General features: G+C 29.5%; 3 protein-coding genes and 1 non-coding gene across 5 annotated transcripts; 3 read left to right on the forward strand and 1 right to left on the reverse strand.

Annotated features, from left to right (window-relative positions):
* The first annotated feature begins 380 nt into the window (after positions 1–380).
* Positions 381–1799, forward strand: LOC145752093 (NADPH-dependent 3-demethoxyubiquinone 3-hydroxylase, mitochondrial-like). The gene is made up of 5 exons (XM_082568302.1): positions 381–635; positions 798–874; positions 935–1037; positions 1140–1236; positions 1386–1799. The coding sequence occupies exons 1-5, from the start codon at positions 461–463 to the stop codon at positions 1594–1596; spliced, it is 663 nt and encodes a 220-aa protein (XP_082424428.1). The 5' UTR covers positions 381–460; the 3' UTR covers positions 1597–1799.
* A 587-nt stretch (positions 1800–2386) lies between these two features.
* Positions 2387–2460, forward strand: Trnan-guu (transfer RNA asparagine (anticodon GUU)). The gene has a single exon. It is a non-coding gene; the product is annotated as a tRNA-Asn (tRNA).
* Positions 2461–3832: 1372 nt separating this feature from the next.
* LOC145752423 (uncharacterized) lies at positions 3833–12580 on the forward strand. Of its 2 annotated transcripts, XM_082568710.1 has the most exons (12): positions 3833–3968; positions 4307–4619; positions 4930–5055; positions 6159–6233; positions 6377–6511; positions 6727–6816; positions 7274–7297; positions 7448–7624; positions 7806–7908; positions 8032–9095; positions 10172–10362; positions 11995–12580. In XM_082568710.1, exons 2-12 carry the CDS (start codon positions 4404–4406, stop codon positions 12179–12181), a joined length of 2388 nt encoding a protein of 795 aa, XP_082424836.1. In that variant the 5' UTR covers positions 3833–3968; positions 4307–4403; the 3' UTR covers positions 12182–12580. The 2 variants fall into 2 exon arrangements, with proteins under 2 accessions (XP_082424836.1, XP_082424835.1); XM_082568709.1 differs by having other exon boundaries at positions 3845–4619.
* LOC145752422 (tyrosine-protein kinase BAZ1B-like) lies at positions 12293–24054 on the reverse strand. Its single transcript, XM_082568708.1, has 25 exons — positions 23865–24054; positions 23582–23698; positions 23156–23300; positions 22610–22805; positions 22113–22225; positions 21576–21722; positions 20381–21105; positions 20028–20285; positions 19487–19672; positions 19313–19412; positions 19009–19140; positions 18021–18221; positions 17846–17919; positions 17562–17771; positions 16816–16949; positions 16420–16494; positions 16162–16336; positions 15545–15790; positions 15051–15135; positions 14799–14929; positions 14429–14544; positions 14314–14364; positions 14127–14234; positions 13710–13902; positions 12293–13628 (listed from the first exon to the last, which is right to left on the reverse strand). The coding sequence occupies exons 1-25, from the start codon at positions 23972–23974 to the stop codon at positions 13280–13282; spliced, it is 4377 nt and encodes a 1458-aa protein (XP_082424834.1). The 5' UTR covers positions 23975–24054; the 3' UTR covers positions 12293–13279.
* Positions 24055–25245: the final 1191 nt, after the last annotated feature.

The raw sequence follows: 25245 nt of genomic DNA on the forward strand, positions 1-25245 counted from the left end.
TTTAAAATCTCGTAGTAAAACTTAAAACTTAAAATTTACGAATAAAACATATTAGAAAAGCCTTTTTCAAATTAACAAAACCTTGCAAATGATTATATAACATGTTTAACAACTCTACGGGTTGGTAAACAAGTACATGCAGGTTGTTGTCCTCAATTTTGCGTTGAACCGCTTTTAAGTAAAAACTAAAATGCAATATTGAAAGGTTTTAAAGTTATGAATTATTATGAACATTTGCTCCTTTACTTTTAACGTTAATATGCTTGTTTTATCTCGTAAACCTGTAAAAAAAGTTTATTCAACAGTATTCTTAGTGAGAAATCTGTAATAATTTGCAGTAGGTAGTCAAAATTATTCAACCATAAAAAAGAAGCGTCCTTAACCACATGTTATTTGTTTTGGTTATAAATCCCAATAAAAAGTCACGTTTACAAGAAAATTAACAAGTTTACACAATAAAATGTTTAAAACAGTATTAACTAGGACAGTTTTCTGTCAGTTAAAACAAAAATTACCACAGACTACCGCTGTTGTTAGGTTAAATTCAACAGATGAAGCAGAGTACCCTAAATATGAAAGTTTTGATGAAAAAACGAAAAAAGTTTACGATAGAATGATAAGAGTTGATCACGCAGGTATTAATTTTTTTGCAATCTATTTTTTATTAAAGTTTTTATGAGTTTCTATGGATTTATTACCAATGTCTGAATGTCAAGCTTTTTATACAGTTGTTCTAAAAAGAGTAACAATTAAATGGCTCACATGCCAAATTAAAATCCTAAAATTTTTGTATTAAGGTGAATTTGGAGCCGATAGAATTTACGCTGGGCAAATGGCAGTACTTGGTAAAACTGATGTGGGACCTTTAATACAAGTTAGTATACTAATATTTTTGTATCATTACAACATATGACTTGCACTTATTTATTCTTAGCACATGTGGGATCAAGAAAAAAATCATTTAAAAACATTTTCCGAGATGATTCCAAAATATCGAGTAAGACCGACTGTTTTGCATCCATTTTGGAATATTGCAGGTAATTTTAATTTTATATTGTTGTTTATATAAAGTTGACATTGTAAATTTTGAACCTTTTTTTTTAGTTAATAGTTTCAATTAAAAACTATTTGTTTTTTAGGTTTTGCATTAGGTGCTGGTACAGCCTTATTGGGTAAAGAAGCAGCTATGGCATGTACTGTTGCTGTAGAAGAATCTATAACTGAACATTATAATGAGTAAGTTTATGAATTTTTCCGTATTACTGACATGCCAACAGTGGGGATCAAACCAGTACCTTATGTACTTCTGTAGGTTTTAATCACTATGGCATGATGTAGCTTAAATTATGTATAAAAGGCTTGTAATTTTTTTATATGAAATTTAGACAAATTCGTGAGCTACTAGAACTGGAAAAAGACGGTGAACAAAAACATGCTAAACTTTTACAAACAATAAAAACTTTTCGGGATGAAGAAATGGAACATCACGACCATGGGATCGAAAATGATGCTGAAAAGGCTCCTGGTTTTAAAGTAATTAAATCAACTATACAGGCAGGCTGTACAGCTGCTATTTGGTTATCAGAGCGAATATAGAAACAAAATAAATTATTTTTTTGGGGTAAATGTAAAACCTTCTTTTGTTGACTATGCAGTTTTTTTCCATTTTTTGCATAAAAAAACATTATTTATTTGCGAAGCTAATATTAAGTACATAAATAAAGAAAAAATATTTTTGCATGACAACTTATATCATGTTACTTTAACTTTTTTGTTTTATTTTTATTATTTTGTTCCAATAAAAAAATATATAAAGTCATCTGTAAGATTTATGAATGTGTAATTTTAACTCATAGAAAAATTTTTTAAAGTACTAACTGTAGCATAGGTATTAACATAACATTAAAAATAATATTTTATTATAAAGGCATACAGGCTAAGTTAATAAAATATAAATTGCAGTTCTCAAACTTTATAACATTTTAGTAGACAAACTTTTTAAGGTTGGTTTTAGTTATTTGCTAGAATATAGGTAATCTGCAATGTTGTTTTAACAATATATGCACATTAATTAAAACAACTTTAAAGCTGCTTATAAAAACAAATCAAAAACCACAAATGATTTATTTAATTTACTAAATTACAAAAAAGTTTAGTTTTTTCTTATTTTTAAAGGCAATAAATGAACTATTTAAAACTTTAGAGACATATAATCATGTTTTAGGCATATTAAAAACGCATATGTATGTTACAGATAATAATTTTTGGTATTTATTTCTGTAAAATCAAGATTTTTTAAATCGCGAGTTGGCGATAAAGATTATATGTCTTAAACGGTCACGTTTTTCAGCGAAGAAAACAGTAATTTTAGCCGTTCGTTCACGTCGTCTCTGTGGCGCAATCGGTTAGCGCGTTCGGCTGTTAACCGAAAGGTTGGTGGTTCGAGCCCACCCAGGGACGCTCTTTTTTCAATTTTTTTTGCATTTTTACTAGAAAGAAATACCGTTCAAGTTATCATTTTATTTTTTTTTTATTATTTACTAAAGCATTTTAAATAAACCGAATAACACTTAAAGACTCAATAAAACACTAAGAAAAAAATAGGTCAACGCTATTGGCCAATTAAAATACGTAACAACCAACGTCATATGGTTTTATGCAAAATTAATAACTTAAAGATGAAAGGCCAAACGTTTACGCTGGGTCACGTTAATTTAAACTTGATAAATAACAGATTCCAAACTAAATAATTAAGTTACGTTAATACTTTAGGGAATAAGAACTAATGACCAATTGAGAATGTTATGTTAAAAATTTAGAAGCTAGAAAAATTAATTAGTTTTTTGTTTTTGTACACTCAATTGAAATTTATATTGTTTTTTTTGTTAAGTTTTTCACAAAATTGGTACCTGCTTTAGTAACTATGGCATGTTTTAAATCTTAAATTTTAATTTATTTGCATTTTTATAATCTTTATTGTATCTTTTAAATTTTTGTCACGGAAAAACACGAAAAAAATTAAAAATTGGTACGTTTATTTTTCATAGAAACTTTATTCAATTTTACAAAATCTTTCAAAATTATCTCTTGAAATCAATTATGGTTCATTAAGTCTAAAATCACAAACTTTTTAGACGACACTTTTATGATAATATCCGAACCCTTGACGCCACCCTGCCACACGCAAAGAGAAAAACGATCGACAATAAGATTTTAAATCGAAATTTTGTCTTTCATCTTTTTGCTAAGCTTCACTGCGTCAGCAAATAGAGTAAAGTCGTCAGATCATGCTAACGAACTAACCAGTTGCGGCCGAGCAGACGACCTCTTTTGTCACGTGACCTAGCTTCAAAGCGCAATGCCGAAGCTCTGGGTACAGTGCCAGTTATTTTACAGAACATGCTTTGATTTTATAGAACCTTAATTCGGCGCGCACATTTAACCCAGCGCGGAGAGAGAGTATGGTAATAGCATTTTGATTTCCTTTATAAAAACGCGTGCGTTTTACACACAGTGAGGCTAAACGATCCAGTAAATCGAGTTTAAGCCATGAAAAAATGACGGTTAACCTCTCTTATGTTATAGCCGTATGTGCTGCGCGACTTACTGCCTGGTCTATTTACATTGCAACGCTTTACATTCCTATAGCGCGTAAGAAAATAGGCACAGTCTTATGAACATCAAAGTAGTTCAGCTTGTGTTGTTTAGCGGTTAGCACAGAGCTTACTCCTTGGCAGAACACATTTAAAAGAGAAATAGTCGATAACAGAAAAAGGTTACAACAAGGTAGTTTAGCTTAGACTAATTCCCTGCCAGATTATTAAAACTATAGCGATCAGTCAGTTATGATTGGACTGAAAAATTCCTTCATTAAATAAATAAATTCAGTCACAACCAAGATTTAATCTTTAGTTTGATTTTTATTAGATATATCTATAAAAAAACGAAGTATTTTTAGATAATATAAAGTAAGTTACGTGTTTATAGCATGTTGATTGAACTTAAATATTTGTATACTGGTATAGCGTATATTTTAGGATAAACAGATTAAACTTCTTATCAGTAGACACCGGAAATTTTTGGTACTACTAAAAAAATAGAAGGAAAAATGTGGTTTTTATTTTCCTAACTTTGTAATATTTACTTTGAATTATTTTTAACATTAGAAGGTTTTTAAATATAAACCGCGACAAAAGGTTTAAAAGCTCAATCGTCGGTTCTGCCTTGAAAATTGACAAACTGTTTTTGGGTACACGCCTTTAAGGGTGTTAACAGATTGTTAAAGTGCAAAAAACTTAACATTTAGGACAACAAAAACGGCTTAAAACTGTAAAAAAGGGATTGTAAAAGTACGACATGACACTGTTCGAGTTAGCGGCATTTCAACTGCTGGTCGCAACGGTATGAAGCCTAAAAAACTAGCGTTTTTGATAGGCTTTCTGCTACTACATGTCATGGTAAAGTTAGACAGCGCCTTTGCAATGGAAACTGCCTTTTTGGAAGTAGTTTTATACGAACCTGACCCTAGTAGTGGGAAATATACGACGCACGAAACTGCTCTAACTGGAATTTTTTCTACTGCGGGAACTGGTAGCTCGGCGGAAGGAGAAATCGTCCAAGTAAAAATTTAGATTTTTTGCTGTATTTTACCGCGTATTGTATAAATTATGACGTCACATTACGATAAATGTTTAATTTTTTATAGACATCTAATAAACGTATTTTTAATTTAAAATAAACGAAGAAATTAATAAATATGTATATATATAAACTTTTAATTGTTTTTTTAATTAAATACTAACTTTGTTTTAATTGTGTTTTATTTGTCTTTTGACCAAAAACCTTTTTTTATGATTTCTTATAATTGAAATTTTTATAAATTTTACTTTGTAGTTTTCTAATATTTTTAATTTTTAAAAACTTTTTCAGATTCACCCATTAACTTTGTGTAGTAAAAATGACGATAAAACTCGGTATGATTTTGGCTGGGTCGGGGTAGTACAATTAGAACACCCAGACATACAACCTATTCCTTGTTTATCTGTATTTGGAAAGGTATAAAAACGATAATAAATTCAATTATTTTGGGTTTTAACTAAAAAACATAAAATATATCGCATTTAAACTGTCTTATTATAGACACAACAAATGTAAAAAAAAATTAAATAAGTTTAAATTAATTTTAAAGGCCTATAAATTGAACATACAAAAAATATATATTTTTGTCCAATCCATCATAATAATTTTAAAATTTATTTTTACGAATTTTATGCCTGATTTTCTAAAACAAATATTTTCGAAGATTATAATAAACTGCCGGGGTTAATATTATAAATATGTCATTTTTTATTTGATCTTTATTGAATATTCTGATATTGTTTACCTAATATTGTCGTAAATTTAAACTCAGGTATTGATTTATTATTAAATTTATTTTGTATTGACTTTGTGTTTTTAGGTTAGACCAGTTTGTTTACATTAATATGAAAAATATTTTGATTTATTTTGAAAAAATAAATCTTAAAATTAAATTATAAATTTCAGTTGTGAAAAATTTTTGTTAAGTTTTATTCAAACTTTATAATATATACAAATAAGTTAATCCTCATAACTGACTGATCGCTATAGTTTTAAAAAATATTTTTTTTAATTTTGAAATTAGAATTATGCATAAATTAAATTATACCTATGTTCTTATTAAATTATATCTTGTAAATTATTAAAAAAATCAATGCTAAAAAAAGAAAATCTAATTTTTAAAAGTAAATTAAAATTTAAACTACATTTTTTTAAGAATAAGTTTTTTTTTAAATTTTTTGACTTTGGAAAAAGTAAATATTAAAACAGATTGGAATACTAACTTATTTATTTTAATATATTAATCTTTCATGTTAGCGTTACCTATTTCTAACCTTTAGTTTATTTAATAATTTTTAGGGGTAAAAACTTAACATTCAAACTTTTTAAAATGTGTTTGAGTAACTTTTTCTGTTTGTTAATTGATATCACAATGTTTAGGCTAATATTTTGCAATTTTAAAAGCATGAAATTCCTTTTTTTTATTATTAACTTGGGTAGTTTAAATTTTAAAAAAGCATTTGTAATAAATAAATAAGTTCTATTAAAATTTGCAAAATTATTTTAATTTATATTTTTAGGCCCAAAGAGCATTAGAAAAAGGAGCAACCGCTGTTATTTTCGATGTAACAAAGCACCCAACTGCCTTGTTTAAAGTAAATTATAAATAAATAAACAAAAATTAAAATAAATAATGCAAAGATTTGTAAATAAAAACTAAATAATCAAAACACATGAAAAGTTTAAAAATTTAATTTTTTTTTTTTTATTAATAAATTATATTTTTTTTATGTTTTAGTTAAACTCAGCAAGACCTGCATCATTAGACAGACCAATAGTATTAGTAAAAGGATCAGAAGCTTTACAGTTAATGAAATTAATTCGAAACAAAAAAGTAGCAAGAGCCAGAATTCATCGAAAAATAATTGCACCAGTAAAAAAATATTTTTTGTTATTTTAAAATTGAAATTATGCATAAATTAAATTATATCTGTGTTCTTATTAAATTATATCTTGTAAGTTATTAAAAAAATCAATGTTAAAAAAAAGAAAATCTGATTTTTAAAAGTAAATTAAAATTTAAACTACATTTTTTTAAGAATAAGTTTTTTTTTTCCGATTTTTTAAAAATATTATTTTAAATTTTAGGATGACAATTCTAACCAATATATGAGTATGGCAATTTTTATGGGGTGTTTTTTAGTAATTATTATTATACTGATAGTACTTCTGACAAAGGTAATTAAATATATATTTAAATATTGCAAATTTAAATTAAATTTTAATATGTTTAATAGTAAATATAGATTAAAAAATATAAAGTAAGTTTTTAAAACATAAAAATCCTATAAAAAAAAAAATTTTATTAATATTTATAATTTTTAGCCCTTTTTTGTACCAAAAATAAGAAATAGTATAAAAAAGTATGATTTTTAAACCCAATTTTGTCCTTTTTTTATAGTATTTTTGCTATACTTCTTTACTATACATATTATTATAAAATATATGAGTGAAAAATAGAGAAAAAATTCAACTTTATTCCCATATTTATTGTTAGGAATTTGGGCCCACCCACCAATATTGTCCATTAAACTAAGTGCATTAACTTGTAACTGATACTGTTATGTTTATTTAAGTTAAAAGTTTATATAGTAGGATTTGCTTTATTTTAATATTTATTTGTTTATTTTTTTAGTTTAAATGCTGGAAAAAAAATGACGTAAGAAATTTTTATCTAATTTTGTTTGTGAATAATGTGGATTATTAATTGATTTATTAAAATTTAAATATAAATACATAAAAACTGTTGAAATTCCAAAAGTTTTCTAGCAAATTTTTTTTTTTAATTTAATTAAATTTTTTTTTTTAGGAATTAAATCATTTAGCTACCGATACTTTACATAAAATGAAAACACGAAAATATCGAAAACATAGAAATCATAATTTAAAATATAAAACCAATATTTCGCACGAGAGCGATAACTCTAGCATGACCTCTGGTGGCAGTTTGTGTGCGATTTGTTTGGAGGAGTTCATCGAATTAGAAGTAAAACAACTATTTATAATTTTTTGTAAAAAAAATTTTTTAGAGTAAATTAAAAAAAAAATTTAAACTCTAATTTTTAAATTCAATTAATTAAAAATTCAAATTTTAATTTAATTTTTGGTGTTAACCAAGTTTTTTTATGTTAAAAATCTATTTTAAAATAATTACATTTTATTTTTAGGTGTTACGTGTATTACCATGTAGCCACGAATTTCATAAAAGATGTGTCGACCCCTGGTTATCAGATAAATATACTTGCCCTCTTTGTAACTTTAATATACTGGGTAAATATAACAATTTTAATCAGTTCTATATGAAAAAATTTAGGCTTTATTTACTAAATTATTAAGGGTCATTTTTTTAAAATTTTTTTTTTACAAATTTAAATTCTTATTTCTTGTTTTTAGATAACACGCAAACGAGAACCACGCGCGCACGACAACAACCCAACCCAATTATGACGTCATCTAGTCATACGATGACGCAATCGCGCGGTTTTATCGATATAGAACATTACCGGTACAGTCCGGAACATTACAACGGTCCTCCGCGGGAAAATCGAACCCAAAACCCGGCGACAACGGGACGAGATTTCTCGGGGTATATAAACGAAACAAACAGGGGGTACTTCGTGGGTCAAGAACCTAGATTTAGGGAGTTATTTTGCGACGCCCCTCGAATAGCATCCCCCGAATTTCAGGTTGTGCCATGTGCCAGGTTTTGTGACCATGGCAGGCCACGAGCAGTCAACACTGTGCCTCAAAGAGGAACTCGTCCCGTATGGGTTAAAATCCCTGCTCACCCTCCTAAAGGCGGGAGTTTTGACAGATATAACTTTAAAACAATCTCAAATCGTCACACCATATCAGACCCCAACTCCAGCTTGAAAAGGCCGGGGAGAATACAGAAAAAACACGGGGTTAGAAGAAAACTATCCCCGCTACAACAAAACGACGGCGGCCCGTCCTCGAAAAAACACGTGTTTGAAACAGCAAGTGACACATGTGCCATGGCCCAAAATGCCACGGATTTCGTGGCACACGACTTACCTCCAGCCTACGAGACTATAAACAGTCATTTGCCCGAATATACGTCATCGGTTACTAGGCAACAACGACTGTATAACAACCATTACACCGAAACCAGACTACCTCATAATTATTTTAATTATTATTTAAACAAAAACTTAACACCGGACCCGTTCCGGTCCCGCCCGGTATCCGGTTCACGGTGTCCGTCGCTCGGGAGCGGTTACCTTGCCGACTCCCCGGAACTAAGCGACGAAAACGCCCCTGAACTGCCCCCGGGGCTGCACCGACTGTTTAGGGTGACTGAGACTGGTGACCGGGGGCCCGGAAACGGGTCCGACACCAGCGCGAGGTCAATTTTCGGGTCAACGAGTTCGTCACGGTTGGATAACGCCACGTGGTCGGAAAATCGGGAATTTGTGGAGGCGGGTTTTCATACTAAGGTTAGTTGGTTTAAAAATATAAAAAATATCTTTAAAAAGAGCATTTTTTTAAAATTTAAATTTTAAGAATTAATTAAATGTTTATTTACTCGCTAAATGTTACAAAACTTAGCGTTTTTTATTTCTAAAAATAATATTTTTTTACTTTTTCGTCTCGTGTTAAGGTAATATTAAAATACAAATTTATATTTATAATAGGATTTTTAAATAAGATGTTTTGTTAAAATATATGTAAAAAAAAACTTAACAAGTTTACCTATATAACAAACTTTACGAATAAAAACAAAATTTAATTATTAAAGATTACGTTTTTTTACTATAACGCCATTTTAATAGATAACATATGCGCTTAAGTTACTTTATATTCGTGTGTTAAGTTTAGTTTATTTCTCTTTACAGTTCGTTATTTATTGAAATTATTTGTGGTTTTTTAATTCCCTTATTACAATTTTATTCCATCCGGCCTTATTTGTTTTAATTTTAAAACGGAAAATTATTAAAGATCGGTTATAAGTTACAAAAAACGGCCGAAAATAAAAAGGCTAAAAATTACTCTTTTTTTGGTTTTTAAAATCTGTAAAAATCGTTTAAAATTTACATTTTTATTCAATTCTAAACTATTAAATTTTTAAGACCCTAATTCTATAAAATACTGCTCAAAAATTGCTTAGTTTTATTAAACAATGAAAAAAACTATTCAAAATTGAAAAATAACGCCAAAATGTTAAGAATTAATCTTGCCATTTAAACGCTAATTATATACCACAAATTTAACAAGTAATTACATCATTCCTATAACCTTATATATTAGCGCACAAACTTGTATATAGAAAGGTCAGTACATGGTAGTTGGCCTTTAAAAGGTATTTGTAGACATACATTTATAGCGCTAAAAAAGGAGGCAATTTTGAAGTTATTTAACTAATTTTTGTGTATAATAAGCAAATCGGAATTTAACCTATGTTAAAGCTGCGCAAAAAGGATGGTTTTTGTTAAATTTTTTCTTACTTTACCCCCAAATTTACCCAATAAAGTTACTTAATTACAATCTTTACCAAAATTTTTGTTTTTTATAGAATTGTGAAAGGTCTCGTACGCCTTGCGTAAGTTACAGCTCTTCTGACGGAGCAGAAAATAGCATTTACAACCCTTTTAACAACAACCAAGGCCTAGAAACAAGCGTAGATTCATCTTTGGAATGTATTTTTGCCAATTTAAGCGTTCCAACAAGCTTCGACTCCTGGGATTTGGGTCTATTACCAAGAAGGTAAGATTTAACCTAAGTTCAATCGAAGCGATATCGGCCCCAAAGGACCGCGCGTTATTTTCACTCGCTTTGAGACATAGGCGGTTTTACGTTTATCCTCAAAAATCGCGCGCTATACATAACAACCTAAACCTAATACTTAATTCTAACTACCTTTACTTGGCGCCAATTTTGGTTAACTACTACCTTGATCTTATGAAAGTAAAATATATAGATGTTGTTTACCAGCGGTAGGGCATAGCTTAATTATTAAAAGTCACTTGCACTTTATTCAAGAAAATAATTACAAAATTATGAAGAAATTTTTAATTAATAAAACATTTAAAATATTCGTAACTTATATTTATAACAAAATTTAAAATTCTTTAAATACGTTTTATTAACATAAAAATTTAATTTTAAATTTTAAATCCTTAAAAAAAAACAAAAATTTAAAAAAATGTTCAATAATTGTTTCTAGACATTTAGAGGTAATATAACTTGAACTTTTAGCTAACTTAAACCATATGTTGTTTGTTAATTGAACAATATGTTAACTAATAAAGTCGCTAATATAACAGGATATTAAAATGTCATAGGAAATTGATACTTAAGTTAATTAACCACTTTTAAAATAGAATCGAATTTCAATAATTTATTCTAATTATTTTTATTCGTTTTTAATTTGGAATTTTTGTTTGTAGGATTTATATTTCGGTCATATGCTTTTAACTGTTTTTACCTGCCAAATTTTTCATTATTTTTACGGTTTTTTAAATTTTCGTGACAAAAACCCGTATATTTTCAATGTTTTGATATTGCGAAAGTACTTATTTTAAACTAGGCATAAACGGCACACCCATTTTGGCACTGCTTTAAAGCGGCCTTTAAATGTGGTAAACTGTTTTACAAAAACTTAAACTTGTAAAACTAAATAAAAAGTGTATAAGTTAAATTATGTTATTGCTTTCTTAATACGGTTCATTGAAAAGAAAATTTAAACATTTTTAAATGGGGGAATACTATATTAAAAATAGGCGATATTTTTAGGTTTGTAATTCAGCTATTTTAAAAAAAATTAAATTAGATAACTAACGTTTACTTATTAAAAATCTTTTGTATGCGCACCTACTATGAATCATTTTTCTGCCCAATTTGGTCTGAATTTTGACTTTGTTCTTGCAGCATAACATCATTAATCATTATAACAATTTAGCAAGGGTAAATAAGTCTTGTTTGACAAAACAACCTAGTGAAAGCGCGCGTTTAGATGTAATTTAAAAATAAGAAATTTTTTTCGGGACAAAAAAAACAAAAACGTTAAAATTTAATAAAAAGGGTATAGGCGTATAAACATATTTTAGATTGTAAAAAATTTAACATTCTAAAAAATTTCCAATTTTCGCCGTTATTTGACATATAAATGCAAGTTTAAACTAACTTTTACTACCGAGACCAAGTTTTTGTATTACCTAAACCAATTTTTCATGTTAATGTTTTAGCGATATTGCCTGATTGCAAAATACTTACCTTTAAGAAATTTCAATCTAGCTATAGCGGTAATCGAACCTAGTATATCGAAATGACATTTTTTTTTTTAAATTTACAATTTTCTTTAAAAATATTTTTTTAAATTTTTGTTGTGATTTTTAGGGACACAGCAGTTCTTTCAGGATCCACCCCTACACATGACAATTTGGGGCGCTCTGACACCCTTTACCCCTGTAATTCCCCTTTTTCGTTTCGGCCACAACGGTCACGTGATCACAGGAGAAACCACGTGACGCGAACCTGGCCGATGATTGGACAAAACTTTATTGGAAATACTTGTTCGTTATAGCGAAAAATTTTACTTTTTTATTTTGTGTAAAACAACAGATTTAATAACAAAATACAACTTACTATTTGCTTTTAAGCCAAGAGTAGACATCAAAATAATACTTTTAATAAATTAAAAATATTAACAATCACTTTTTATATGTTTTTAACGTATAACACACCACATTTTAGTGCTTAAATTTGCTAACTAGTTTTTATATTAAAAACGTCAAAGTGTTAATTTTGTATTTTTTATTATTTGTTGTTTTTTTAAGTCTAAAGATGAAGGTGTTATTTTTAATATAAAAGCTATCTTTTTGTTTATTTTTGTTACCTATTTGATTGTACCGCGCCTTATATAAATATTTATGTCTTTTTTTCCCTTTTATTTATTCACAATTCGTTCTTAATAAATATGACATTAAAAATCGTTTATTTATAAAGATGGTAATAATATGTAGGTTTACAATTTAGAAAGGTCGACTTCACGGCCTAAACGTAGAGTAACATAAGTTACCAGACCCAGTCTTAAGTTGACTTTGCCAGTTTGGGATAATATTAATAATAATTGCATGATAATTCATTCTCTGAAATTTTTTTAGGTTTGACATAGGTTAAGGGTAATACAGCGTGGCAGCAGAGGGAATTGAACTCGGAGCCTGTTTTTTTTTTACATATTATCACTGGTAAAATTAGTTTATACTGTTTTTTTTTCAAGTATTACTTTATATTATTGGCAGTTGTTGATTTTTATTACCCATTAAGCCATGGGGAATTTACTAAAACATACGCCAAGGTACAACAATCGATTTTGGTACAAAAATAACAAAATGGTTCGTCTGAGTGTTACTCGTTGGCAACACCTAGCGGCTGAAATTTCACCAACAACGAAAACGATTTTTTGGTAAAAAATAATGACAGCCCTTTAGACATTCGTACAAATAAGTTATATTTTAGTGAAATATAAGATTGAAAAGGAAAAAGTATTTTTTAAACTTTAGTTTGTCTAAATGCATTTTTTTCCGGAAATCATAAAAATTTTTCTTATTTTAGATTTTTAAGTAATAGATTTTATTTAAACTTTTAATTTTTCCATTTTTTTTAATTTTAAAACGAGTTTTTAGTGCGAATAAGACCTTCGAAATAGACTACGCAGTTTTTTATGTTGAGCTGGTTCGCAAAAGCTGTCTTTACACAAACGCACAAAGGCCTGCTCTAATTTCGAAGCCTGTTTACACGGGTACGAATCGACTTGGTTGTATAACTCAACGTTATCGAGTAATAACCGTACGTCGCTCATAAGGTTATCGCATTGGTACTTCGGTGCCTGGTTGCGTCGGCTCGACCTTCTCGTACCCGAGTCCGAACTGAGATTTACGCCGTCGATTTTGTCCAGGATTCCCGTCAGTGAGATTGGATTTGCAACGACGTCGTAATAATCGGGAACCTCATCTTCATCAACTGGATCCCTAAATTAATTTAACAAAAAAAGAAAAAAAAATTAAAATACCTCCAGCAGGAATTGAACCCAGAACCTTAGCTATACTAACCTAAAAATTTCGGTGTATTTATATTTCATTAGTTTCTCCACAATGCTACGACACACAGCCGACTCATCAATCTCTTCTTCTTCCTCAGAAGTTTGATCTTCTTCTGACTCCTCCTCAGATGCCTCCTGATCTTCCCCTTCCTCTTCTTCACTGGATGACTCAACATATTTTTTCTTGCTTCGAGATCGTGTGCCTGAAATTTTAAGATTTTTTAAATTTTTTTTTGACCTTTTGACCTTGTTTTTTTGACCCTTTGACCTTATTTTTTGACCTTGCGACTTTACGTTGACCTCCTGACCCTTTAAAATTGACTTTTTACCTAATTTTTAACTTTTTGGCCTTATTTTTAACCCTTTAACCTTTTAAAAGTCGACATTTTCATATTGAGGACAAACATAAAAATAAGTTTTAAATTACTTGTTCTGCTTGGGGTAACTTTCTGTTTCTTTTTCTTCGAGTTTTCCCAACTCTCATTGTCATCTAAAACCTCCTCAAAATCTTCGTCATATTTCCGATATTTATTTGCTGAAAATATCAAAATTCAATAAAGTTTAAAAAAAAATACTTTTAAAAAAGTTAATTTTATAAACTGAGATTTTTGTACTTGTTTTTTTGCCTCTTAATCTTGAAGATCTTCGTGTTGAATTTTCATCTTCTAAAAATTTAAAAAAATTAAAATTTGAAGTTTCTTGATTTTTAAAATTTTTTAATTTTTTTACCTTCTTCTTCTTCCTGTTCTTCTTCGTCGTCATCCTCTTCTTGGTCCTCCTCCTCATCTTTAGGGATCTCTGGGTTTTCCATCTCCGCATAATTTTTGGATCTTAAACCCCGAAGACTAAAATTTAAAAAAAATAATTTAAAAAAATGTTTTAACAAAAAAATCTGTTAATAATGGAGCTTAGCAGACAATATATATATTTATGTCAAATTTATAAGCCTACATAATAAATAAAACTGCCATTTGTGGTGCACGGAAAAGTTATCGAGGCAAATATTAGTTAACAGTTGCAACCATATTACAATAATTAAAATTCTGACTGTAGGGTGTGCTATCGATTAGTGTTTAACAATATACTGACATAACGTTACCTTCTTTTATAAGAGTATAATTCCCATTTAATATTATTGTTTAAGATAGAAAGTAGAAGAAAAAATCTGGAAAATAAAGTCGTTTCTTCGACTGCCTGTCTCCATTTACCCAGCCTTCTCTCTGCTGCCCCCTATAGAATATTAATCCAATTTTTAAATAAATTTTCAGTTACTCTAAAAATAAACCTTTAAAAAAAAAAAATAAAAAAAATTTGTTAGTCTTGGGAATTGAACCCACGACCTCGGACTTACAATTGTAACTTTTTTTGGAATATTTTCTTCTCCTTCTTCAGCCTTGTTAACTCTAATTCCGTTACTTAAATACATCTTTAAAAACCTGAAAAATAGTGACTAAGTTAATGACAGATATCCAGCAGTGTAGTGATAAAAACAAACCGGCAGTATGGTGTAGTGGTAAGAACACTTGCTACACACCACATGAGGTCGTGGGTTCAATCCCCACTGCCCTTATGATGTAGCGCCTTTGAGTAAGGCGCTATAAACAATATAATCTTCTGCTGAGCCAGCACTTAATCAGCATCTTAATTATTGGGTAATTATAATCTATAATATCCCAAACTGCCACAGGCAACTCGAGACTGGGTCGGAGTAACAGATGTTACTCTGTGTTTAGTTTGTGAAATCAACCTTCCCACATCAAGGATAAATATATATACAAAAAAAAAATTTGGTACTTTTTTTGTCGGTTTAAAAATAATTTTTTTTTAAATAAATTAAAATCTTACTGAGGTGGGATTGCTTTTTCCACATCCAAGAGAACAGCGCAGAAGTCTGAAGGTTCCTCCGCAGACTCCACTCTTTGCTGGAGGATCAGGGGGTCCTCCACCTCAATCAATCTTCCTCGAAACGCCTCGTTGATCATCGTGAGGAGCTGTTTTCGAGCCTTGCTCCGGAATACTTCTTCCCCGTTGAGTTTTGGGTGAGCAGTGGGGTGCTGGGTTTGGAGAAATGTTTTTCGCTTGTTTATGGACCTGTTGGGTAAAAAAGGGTAATTTTAGAGGTTAATATTGCAAGGGGGGTTTGGGTGAACATTTTCATTTGATACGGATAAAAAATTAAAAAATTTATGATAATAGAAAAAGACTTATAATAATTTGGTTAATTTAGGGGTCCTGGGCCAAATTAAGGAATCTGTTGGGGTGAAAAATAAATTAATTTGGGGTAAAATATCGCTTGGGTAATTCAGAAATTGAAAAAAAAATATTTATATGGGGTAAATTTAGGTGGGTGGGGTAAATTTCATGTTTTTAGAGTAAATAAAGAAATCTTGCGTAACTGAGCGATATATATAAAAAAGAGTTAATTTCAAAAATAATAGGGGTACTTTTAGGGGTAAGTTTACCTTAAAATGTTGTTGTATTTATTTTGAAGAGTTGCCCTTAACTTGGATTCCCTAATTCCATTAGAAAATAAACTTTCGATTAGTTTGTCGAGTTCTTCTTGGCTGTCAATGGTGGACCATAAGTTTTGACCATCCCTCGGTAAACTGGTTTCAATTTGTGATTTCTTGAAATGTTCTAAAAAAAAATAAAAAAATTTAAAAAAAATTTTTAATTAAAAAAAAATATAATTACGAAAATTTAAAAATGGCATTTTTTACCTTTTTTTGGAGTTCTCAGTTGAGCTAACGGAATATCATCTTCTTCAGAGGAGGATAATTCCACTACTGGTTTTGCTGAGGAAAAAGTCATTCAATTAAAATAATTAAACACTTCTTGAAAAATTTAGCTAACGACAAAAAAAATTAAATTAATTTTTATTTGAGTTGGGGTAATAAATATTACCCAATAATTAGCAAATAACTAAAATAAGTTTTAATTTATATATACTTAATGGGTTTTAGTGGACAATATATATTTATGACCAATTTATAGACTTGCGTGTGGGTAAATTATCACAAGCAAATATTAGTTGAAAATTGCGACCATATTACAATAATTAAAATCCCTATCACAGGACTGGCCAGAAACTAGTATAGAAAATTAGTTTTTATTACCTTCAACTTTAACTGGAGACTGGTGCGGTGTGTTTGGTTTATTAATAATAGGTGATGTTGTATATTCAATATAATCATTCACCCAACCCTTTTCTACATACAAGCCAGGGACACCGTCACAGAATAACCAATACCTAGAAAAATAAATATAATCATTTTTTTGATATAAACGTTTAACAAAAAAAGGCTTTAATACAAAAAAATAATTAAGTCTAAAAACGACATAATATACTTAAAATCATTTCAATAAAGGAACCTTGTTTCAAAAACCAAAAAATTTTAAACCAACAATTTTCTTGAAATTTAGGTTAATTTTTTTTTAGAGATTAAGGAACATTTCTTAAAAATGGGTTAATTGAGTCTGTAATCTGCTAAAAAACAGCAAAGCTGAAGTACATGAAAAAAGGAAGCAAAAAATTCAGTGTAAATAAATACCTAACCGGTATTTAACTGGCGGCGTGGTGTAGTGGTAAAAACACTTGCTACACCACACATGAGGTCATGGGTTCAATCCTCACCGCTTTCATGCTGTAGCACCCTTGAGTAAGGCGATATAAATGCTACAAACTCCTGCTGAGCCAATACTTAATCAGCAGCATAATTATCAAGCAATTATAATCTTTAATATCCGAAAAAACTGCCAAAGTCAACTCAAGACTGGGTCGGAGTAACTGATGTAACTCTATGTTTAAGTCGCGCAATCGACTTTCCCACATCGAGGATAAATATATATACAAAAAACAAACCTGTTATGATGCCTATCCGTGCCAAGTGGGTACGTTCGAATTACGTTTCTTGCTAATTGTCTTGTTTCATTTATTTCCCTGTTACTACGTTCCACCTCCATGATTTTCCTTCTTTCCTCCTCTCTCTTTTCTTCTTGCTCTCTTCTTTTTGCCTTTTTCTCGGCCTCCTCTTTTCTGTGTTTCTCAGAGAGAACCCTTCTTCTTTTTACTCTGGAGTTAAATCAAAAATTATTAAAAAATAGAAATTGTAAATAAATTTTTAAAAATTAAAAACTTCCACTTACCTGCTAACAAGATCACAATCTTCTTCTTCATCTTCTGCTTCTTCCTCCAAGACTTCAGTCCCTTGCTCCTCCTTCTAAACAATTTTTAAAAAAAAATTTGTCAAAAATAAAAAAAAAATTGTTAAAAAAAATTTCTAATTAATAACAAAAAATTTTTAAAATTACTAATTAAAACCTTTAGCGATTGCGCCTCTTTCGTTTCTTTAATAATTTCTTTATTTTCCCGAAACGCGATTTTAGCTTTTTCGTGAGTGTTTGTCATATACATTTGAACAGCATAAGTGTTCATGACACGATAAGCTAAAGTTGACATCACTAATACTTGCTCGTGTGGCTCCATGTCATAAATCTCAACCTCATATAAATGTTTTGAAACCTGGAATTAAAATGTAATGCATTTTGTCAATTTTTTTTCCATATCCCCTTAAGGTGTGGGTTTTTGAAATTTTTATCGTGTAAGCTTATATGGTTTGGAATGTGTTTGAGCTATCCGTAAACGCCAGGCTTAAGGCCGAATAGTGTGGCATTGGCGAGGCTTAAACCCGAAATCTTTTGGCTCGTAGTCTGACACCATGACTGGTATAACACACCACTGGACCGGACATTTTTTTAAATATTTTTTGCTAATTTTTATATAATGGAACTTAGACAATAAATATGTATGTCCAATTTATAGGCCTACAAAATATTAAAAAATTGCGAATTGTGGTGCATGGGTTAATTATCACTGGCAAATATTAGTTGAGAATCGTGACCATATTGACTCGTTTTTTTTTAACAATTTTGTATCTCGTATATCTATGGTAAATATCATTTTTTTGCATCGTTTTTTTAGATGCATTGTTGAAAAACGTAATTGTTTAATTTGATTGAATTTTTTATGCATACAATTGAAACAATTCAATTTTCTATATTTGGTATTTTGGTTTATTGTATGTAAATTGAACATTTAATAAATACAAGAAAAGATATTATACAAAAATAGATTGTTTTAGTTAAATAAAAAAGGTAATTAATTGTATAGCAAATAGAAATATAAAAAAAAATTCATAAATTTTTGCAAACAGCTGCCAAAAATTAGAAATTAAAATCTACCAAAAAATTTTTAAAATTAAAGTATATATATAATTTATAAGTTGAAATATATAAATTTAATTACTAACCATGTCAGGTAAACCAGTGTTGATAACTTCACTGTTTGAACTTGTGTCACTAACTTCATCCTCTACTTCTTCATCATGTTGTCGCAGGCATATTCTTACTAACTCACATGAAACTTCTGGAGTAACATAGATCTAAAAAATAAAAAATGTTAAAAAATTTTTAAACTGATCAAAAACATTTATAAAAAGTTAAGTAAAAAATTTAAAAAAAACTTGAAAAAATGTAACAAAAAAATATTTAAAGTCAAAAATTTTTTTGAAAATAAAAAATAATTTTTTTAAATTTTTGATAACATTTTTTTACCTGATTCAGACTGTATTCCATTTCTGTATAATCTTTAGCAATATCATCCCCAAGCAATGTCTGCAACAGAACCACTAATATACGACCAGTTAGTGCAAATCTAAAACAAATTTAATTAAAAAAAAATCAGTACTAAAAAAATTCAAACTAAATTATTAAAAAAAATTTACTAACCCATTTTTGCCAGCCATAACTGCCTCAGTGACGGTGTTAATGTTAAATTGTTTGTGGAAAAAATGATCTTTAGGATGTAAGAGTCGGTGATACGAATGAAGAAATTCACACAACATTGCCATGTCGCCGAACGAGGTATTAGGTAATCCTTCAGGTAATGAAACCAGCTCAATTTGTGGAAGAGCGCTGCAAAAGAAAGCATTAGGTTAGTGTAAATCTGGTATAAGCATATGTATGTTGTGGTGTAGTAGTTGGGACACATGGCTATACTACATGGGGCCCTGGGTTTGATCCCCACTGCTCTCATGCTGTAGGATCCGTAAGTAAAGCGTTATAAATGGTATAAACTCCTGCTGAGCCAGCACTTATTCAGCAACCTATAATTATTGGGCAAATATAACCTACAATATCCTAAACTGCCACAAGCAACTTGAGACTGGGTCGGGTTTACAGTTGTTACTATATGTTTGGGTTGTGGATTCGACCTTTCCACATTGAGGACAAATTTAAATAAAAAAAATTTGCAAAAAAATTGACTAACTTTTTGTCTTTGATAAACTTCATCAAATCCTGATCTTCAAACTTCCTGTTTGGATCTTCTTTTTCCTTAACTCCTCCGTCATTCTTCCTGGAGGCCATGTACTCCCTTCTCCTGGATAACCTTAGCTCTTTCTTTTCCTCCTCAGTCATCCCCTTCATTTTTCTTCGCATTTCCCTCCGATTGTAGCTCCGGATCACGTCATCTTTGATAAGAGCCGGGAGATTGGAACGCTGTTTTTCAGTCAATGATTGGCAAGCTCTAAAAATTTTTTTAAAAATAAAAAAAAAAATTTTTTTGTAGAAAAAATAAAGTTAAAAACATTAAATTTTTTTAAATAATTAAAATCTACTTACCTTGTGATCACATTTTTATATTTATGTGCTCGAAAATTTTTCTCTTTTTTTAAAGACATTAAATGCACGACGATGATAGGTTGCCGGGGTTTTCTGGGTGTTAAACTTGCCCGGGGTTTATTGGTCGGGGTACGGGAAGCTAACAAGGTCCTACTCCCCTTTTTAGTCAACTCTAAAAGGGTAAGTTGTTTTTTCTTTTTGGGTGATGAACTTTTTCGGGAATTTTTTTCCGGGAAAATTTTTTCAGTTTTTTCCGGTTCTTTAAATAATTGTTTCTTCGGCGAGGATAAACTTTCAACTACCATAACATCGTCATTTGCCGACAAATTTAAACCATTTTCAGATGAGTTCTTGTTTTTTCGTTTTACAAAATTATCCATCCCCGAAGTCGGAGTTTTCTTTTTATCGGACTTTGCAGATTTTTTCTCATTTTTTGCACGCTTTGAAACAGCCGGCGTTCCTTCCGATATTTTACGCTTCTTACCAAAAATTGGAGCTAATTTAAAATCCCCGCTTTTCTCTAATTCCGATTTATTTTTAATAGTTTCTAAATCAATATATTCCTCGATTCCATTTTCCATTTTAGTAAAAGTCCCATTCATTCCATTAACAGTTGGTTTGGTGGAATGTTCTTTTAAATATTCCTTTTTTGTGATAGTTGAACTTGCCAGCATTTCCTTTTCCTCTGAAACTGGAAAAATTCGTGGCAACGAATATCGGAATGCCTGAAAAAGTAAAATATTAATTATGTAAAACACTACCTAACATTCCTGGTATATGAGGCATATAGTTAATCCCAGCTAAAGTCATGTTGCTGAAATGTGAGGCCTAGATTTTAATTCCAAATGCATTTTTAGCAAGAACACTTGCTACACTATCATGAGGTCGTGAGTTCAATCCCCACTGATTTCATGCTGTAGTGCCCTTGAGTAAGGCGCTATAAACGGTATGAACTCCTGCTGAGCCAGCACTTAATCAGCAGCATAACTACCGGGCAATTATAATCTATAAAATCCCAAACTGCCACAGGCAACTCGAGACTGGGTCGGAGTAACTGATGTTACTCTATTTTTAGGTCGTGCATTTGATCTTCCCACATCGAGGATAAAGATATATACAAAAAAAATATATATATAATACCATTAAAAACACTTAAAAACTATTTCTTGTAACAAAAAATGAAGATTTTTTTTACCATATTTTCATCCACGATCCATGGTAACTTCTTTTTGCCCTGTGTAGGGGGTTTGAAGGCGTTGGCTCTTAAAAACCAACGAATTAACTCCCTGCTCGGCACTTTGCTGCTTCTTTGTAAATGTTCTACAGGAACCTTACTAACAATCTAGAAAAACAATTTTATTTTAATTTTTATAGGAGTTAGAATATACCATAAAATAATGTGTAAAAATGTAATAACTATGTCATGATATAAAACTATAAAATTAGTTTTACTATATATATATATTTCCAATTATATCCTGTTTTATTATTATTAGTAGACAGCCCGCCTAACGGTAGGAATTTTAATTGCTGTAATACAGTCACAACTTTCACCTATACTCGCTGGCAACAATTAATTTACTTCACAAATGGCAGCTTTATCTATTTTGTAAGCTTATAAATTGAACATACATTAACATAAATAAATTAGCAACTCACCTTCATTATATATGGATTATATTGTTGTAATGTTTATATGTTACATGTACTAGTGTTTAAAAAACAATTTTACCTTATTTTCATTTGTTAGTAAGATATCATACTTGGCAGGTATCAAAGCAGGTTTTTTCCCCTTAGGGACAATCCCTGATTTGGGAGAAATAGTTCTGGACGACCTTCTCATATCTAAAAACAAAATTATATATTTTTCTAAGTTTTTATTTACTTTTACTAAAATATAAAAATAAAGACTTAAAAATAGGGGAGGTATTTAAATTGATTTTTTTTTATTAATTAATGTTCATAAATTAAAAAGTTGACCCAAATTTATTTTACCTTATACATTCGTTTAAAATTACAAAGTCTTTAACACATTTAACATACGTTTAATATAAAAAAGCTGAAAATGCCAAGTAGAAAATTTAAATGTTAAAATATTTATTGAGCTGGCTAGACTACTATTTTAAATTTTAAATTCAATCATTATTATAAAAATAGCATTTTATGAATGAAAAAAATTTTTGTTTTACATTTGGTAATAAAAAAATAATAACAAAAAATTTTTTTTACCTGATTTAAAAACGTCAGTTATCAAAGGCTGTCGGGTTTTATTTTCCTTGTCACTGGATGGCGATGTTGTCGATTTTAAAGCGTCATCTTTTAGGTGGTCTTCTGAAATACTCCTGTTTAAATTTTCGTTTTTTTCTTCCTCGGTTATTTTGTACATTTTAACAATCAATGCTTCAAAAGTTTTTCCTGGTTTGGCCTAAAAAATAATTTTTCAAAATTACCGATAAACTGACAGCGTTGTGTAGTGGTTAAAACACTTGTTTTCACTTCATGACGTCCTGGGTTGGATTCCCACTGCTCTCATGCTGTAGCGTCCCTAAGTAAGGCGCTATAAATGGTACAAACTTCTGCTGAGCCAGCACTTATTCAGCTTTATTATCGTGAAATTATAATCAATAATATCCCAAACTGGCAAATTCAACTCGAGACTGGGTCAGAGTAATGGATGTAACTCTATGTTTAGGTTGTAAAGTTTATCTTTCCACATTGAGAATAAAAAATGTTCTTTTTGTTTAGAATTTAGTTTCAACAAAGTAAAAATCTTACGGTAAATGTAACTTTTTCATCTTTAACAAAAGTGGTTGTAAAAATATGGTGCGCTTCATTAACCATTCCTTCCAATGTTGCGTAGGAATGTTGAACCAGTTTTAATAATGGTTCTTCCCATGGTTGACCATATGACTGAGCTAGCCTAAAAAAATTTAAGTTGAAATTTTTGATTTTGTATTTATTTATTCTCGATGTGGGGCGAACTGCACAGGCTAAACATAGAGTAACATTTGTTACCGCGACCCAGTCTTAAGTTGATTTTGTTAGGTTTATTGATTTGGTCATATTGGCTGTCTTACTTTAAGATGCAATAACTTGCAAGCAGTGGGTATCAAACTCAGGACCATGTTAGCCATTGACAAAAAAACCAATGTTGTTATTATTTTAATTAAGAATAAATTTTTATTAAATTGTCCAACTTACTTTTCTCTGCATTTTTTCTCAGACAATACTGCCTCCTTGTGGGTGAGATTTAGATGTCCGGTACACTGGCAAGTCCAAATATTCATATCGTAAAATTTTATCCTTTCATTATATTCCCTAAATAAAAAAAGAAAAATATTGAGGATAAATAATAAAAAATTAAAATTGATACCGTAACATTCTTTTGACCAATCAGTAATTAATGGGTTTATAAATAAGCTATAAGGTGGGTTTTATTAAACCGAGGATAAACTTAAAAAAACAAAAAAGATTTTTTACTTACTCTTCTGAACCCAATTTTTCCTGAGTATCAGAAATTTCAAATTCAGGGTTTCCGTCAGATTTTATTTCAACATTTTCTGGGTCAAAAATTTTCTTTCCCAAGAAAGGCATCGTGAAAATTAAATAATTCCGACAAAAAGATTGGTTTAATTTTAAATCATTTTCTGGTGTTTAAAGAACAATTTACCTATTTCTAACTAAAATAAACAAAATTCGAAATAAGATGTTATATTTATATAAATAAATCAAGTCAGTCTGTAGATTTATAACTTTTCTAAGTTAACAGGCAGACAGGTATTAAAATACATTTTTAAATAATTTTACTGCCAAACTAAACTTAGTTTTGACTATTTAAGTATAAAAAAGCTGAATAATTATCTTTCAAAACCTGCAAAACTCTAGCACAATAGCAAAACGCTTTAACTTTCAATTTAAAACACATGAGCTAATAATAGAACCACACAAAAATGGCGTCTTGGTAAAAAAATTGTCGCGTGAACGGCAAAGCAAATTTCTAGACAAAAACTAAACACTAAAAACCACATTTTTCGGTAAAAAACAAACAAAAAACACGATTTTTTTACGTTTAAAACTCAATTTTTGACTACATCTTATCTTTAAATGTTACAAAGTAGTTATATACTGCTTTTCTTTGTGTAGAACTGTCTAAAAACACAGTTACATAAAGAAAAATCGTCATTCGAAACCATACCGCTAACACAAGAACTCGTTTTAGAAAAGAGAGACGAAAAGCATTTTTAACCTTCGTTCACATTTATGTTTGGTTATTGGCTAAATATATCACATTCAAAACCCTAAATGCCAACAAAAATAAGGTGGAATAATTAATTATGTTTTAATATAATTATTTATTTAATTTTTGCTTTTAAAACTGTAATTTTAGGATCTTTTTCGGTAATTTAGCCTAAAAATTGTAAAATCGAATGGCGCGAAAGTTGTCCTCGCGGCACTTTGAAATCATTGAAGCATGGAGGTGAAATTTATTAATTGAAATTTTTAAATTGTTTATAAACTGTTCCAACCTAAAAAATTAATATACAACTTATTTTTCAAGCTTTTCGCTTTATATTTTAAAAGTTCAAATTAAATTTGTTAACCTAAACAACGAAATACAAAGTTTTTAACTTAGTTTCACTTTTTTTTCTATGTTTTTTTAATTTAAAATTTTTTTTTAGATACTTAGTATTTTGTTATCCCATAGATATTACATTACAATATGTAATATCTATAGTTATCCCTACTAGATATTATCAATAATTATAGTTAATTTAAATTAGTTGCAGAGTTTTAAATTACATTCATATTCAATTGCACAGCTTATATTTAAGATAACATCAAAAAAATCAAAAAAAAAATCTCTG

This window comes from Corella eumyota, chromosome 5, assembly GCF_963082875.1.
Source record: "Corella eumyota chromosome 5, kaCorEumy4.1, whole genome shotgun sequence".
Lineage (NCBI taxonomy): Eukaryota > Metazoa > Chordata > Ascidiacea > Phlebobranchia > Corellidae > Corella > Corella eumyota.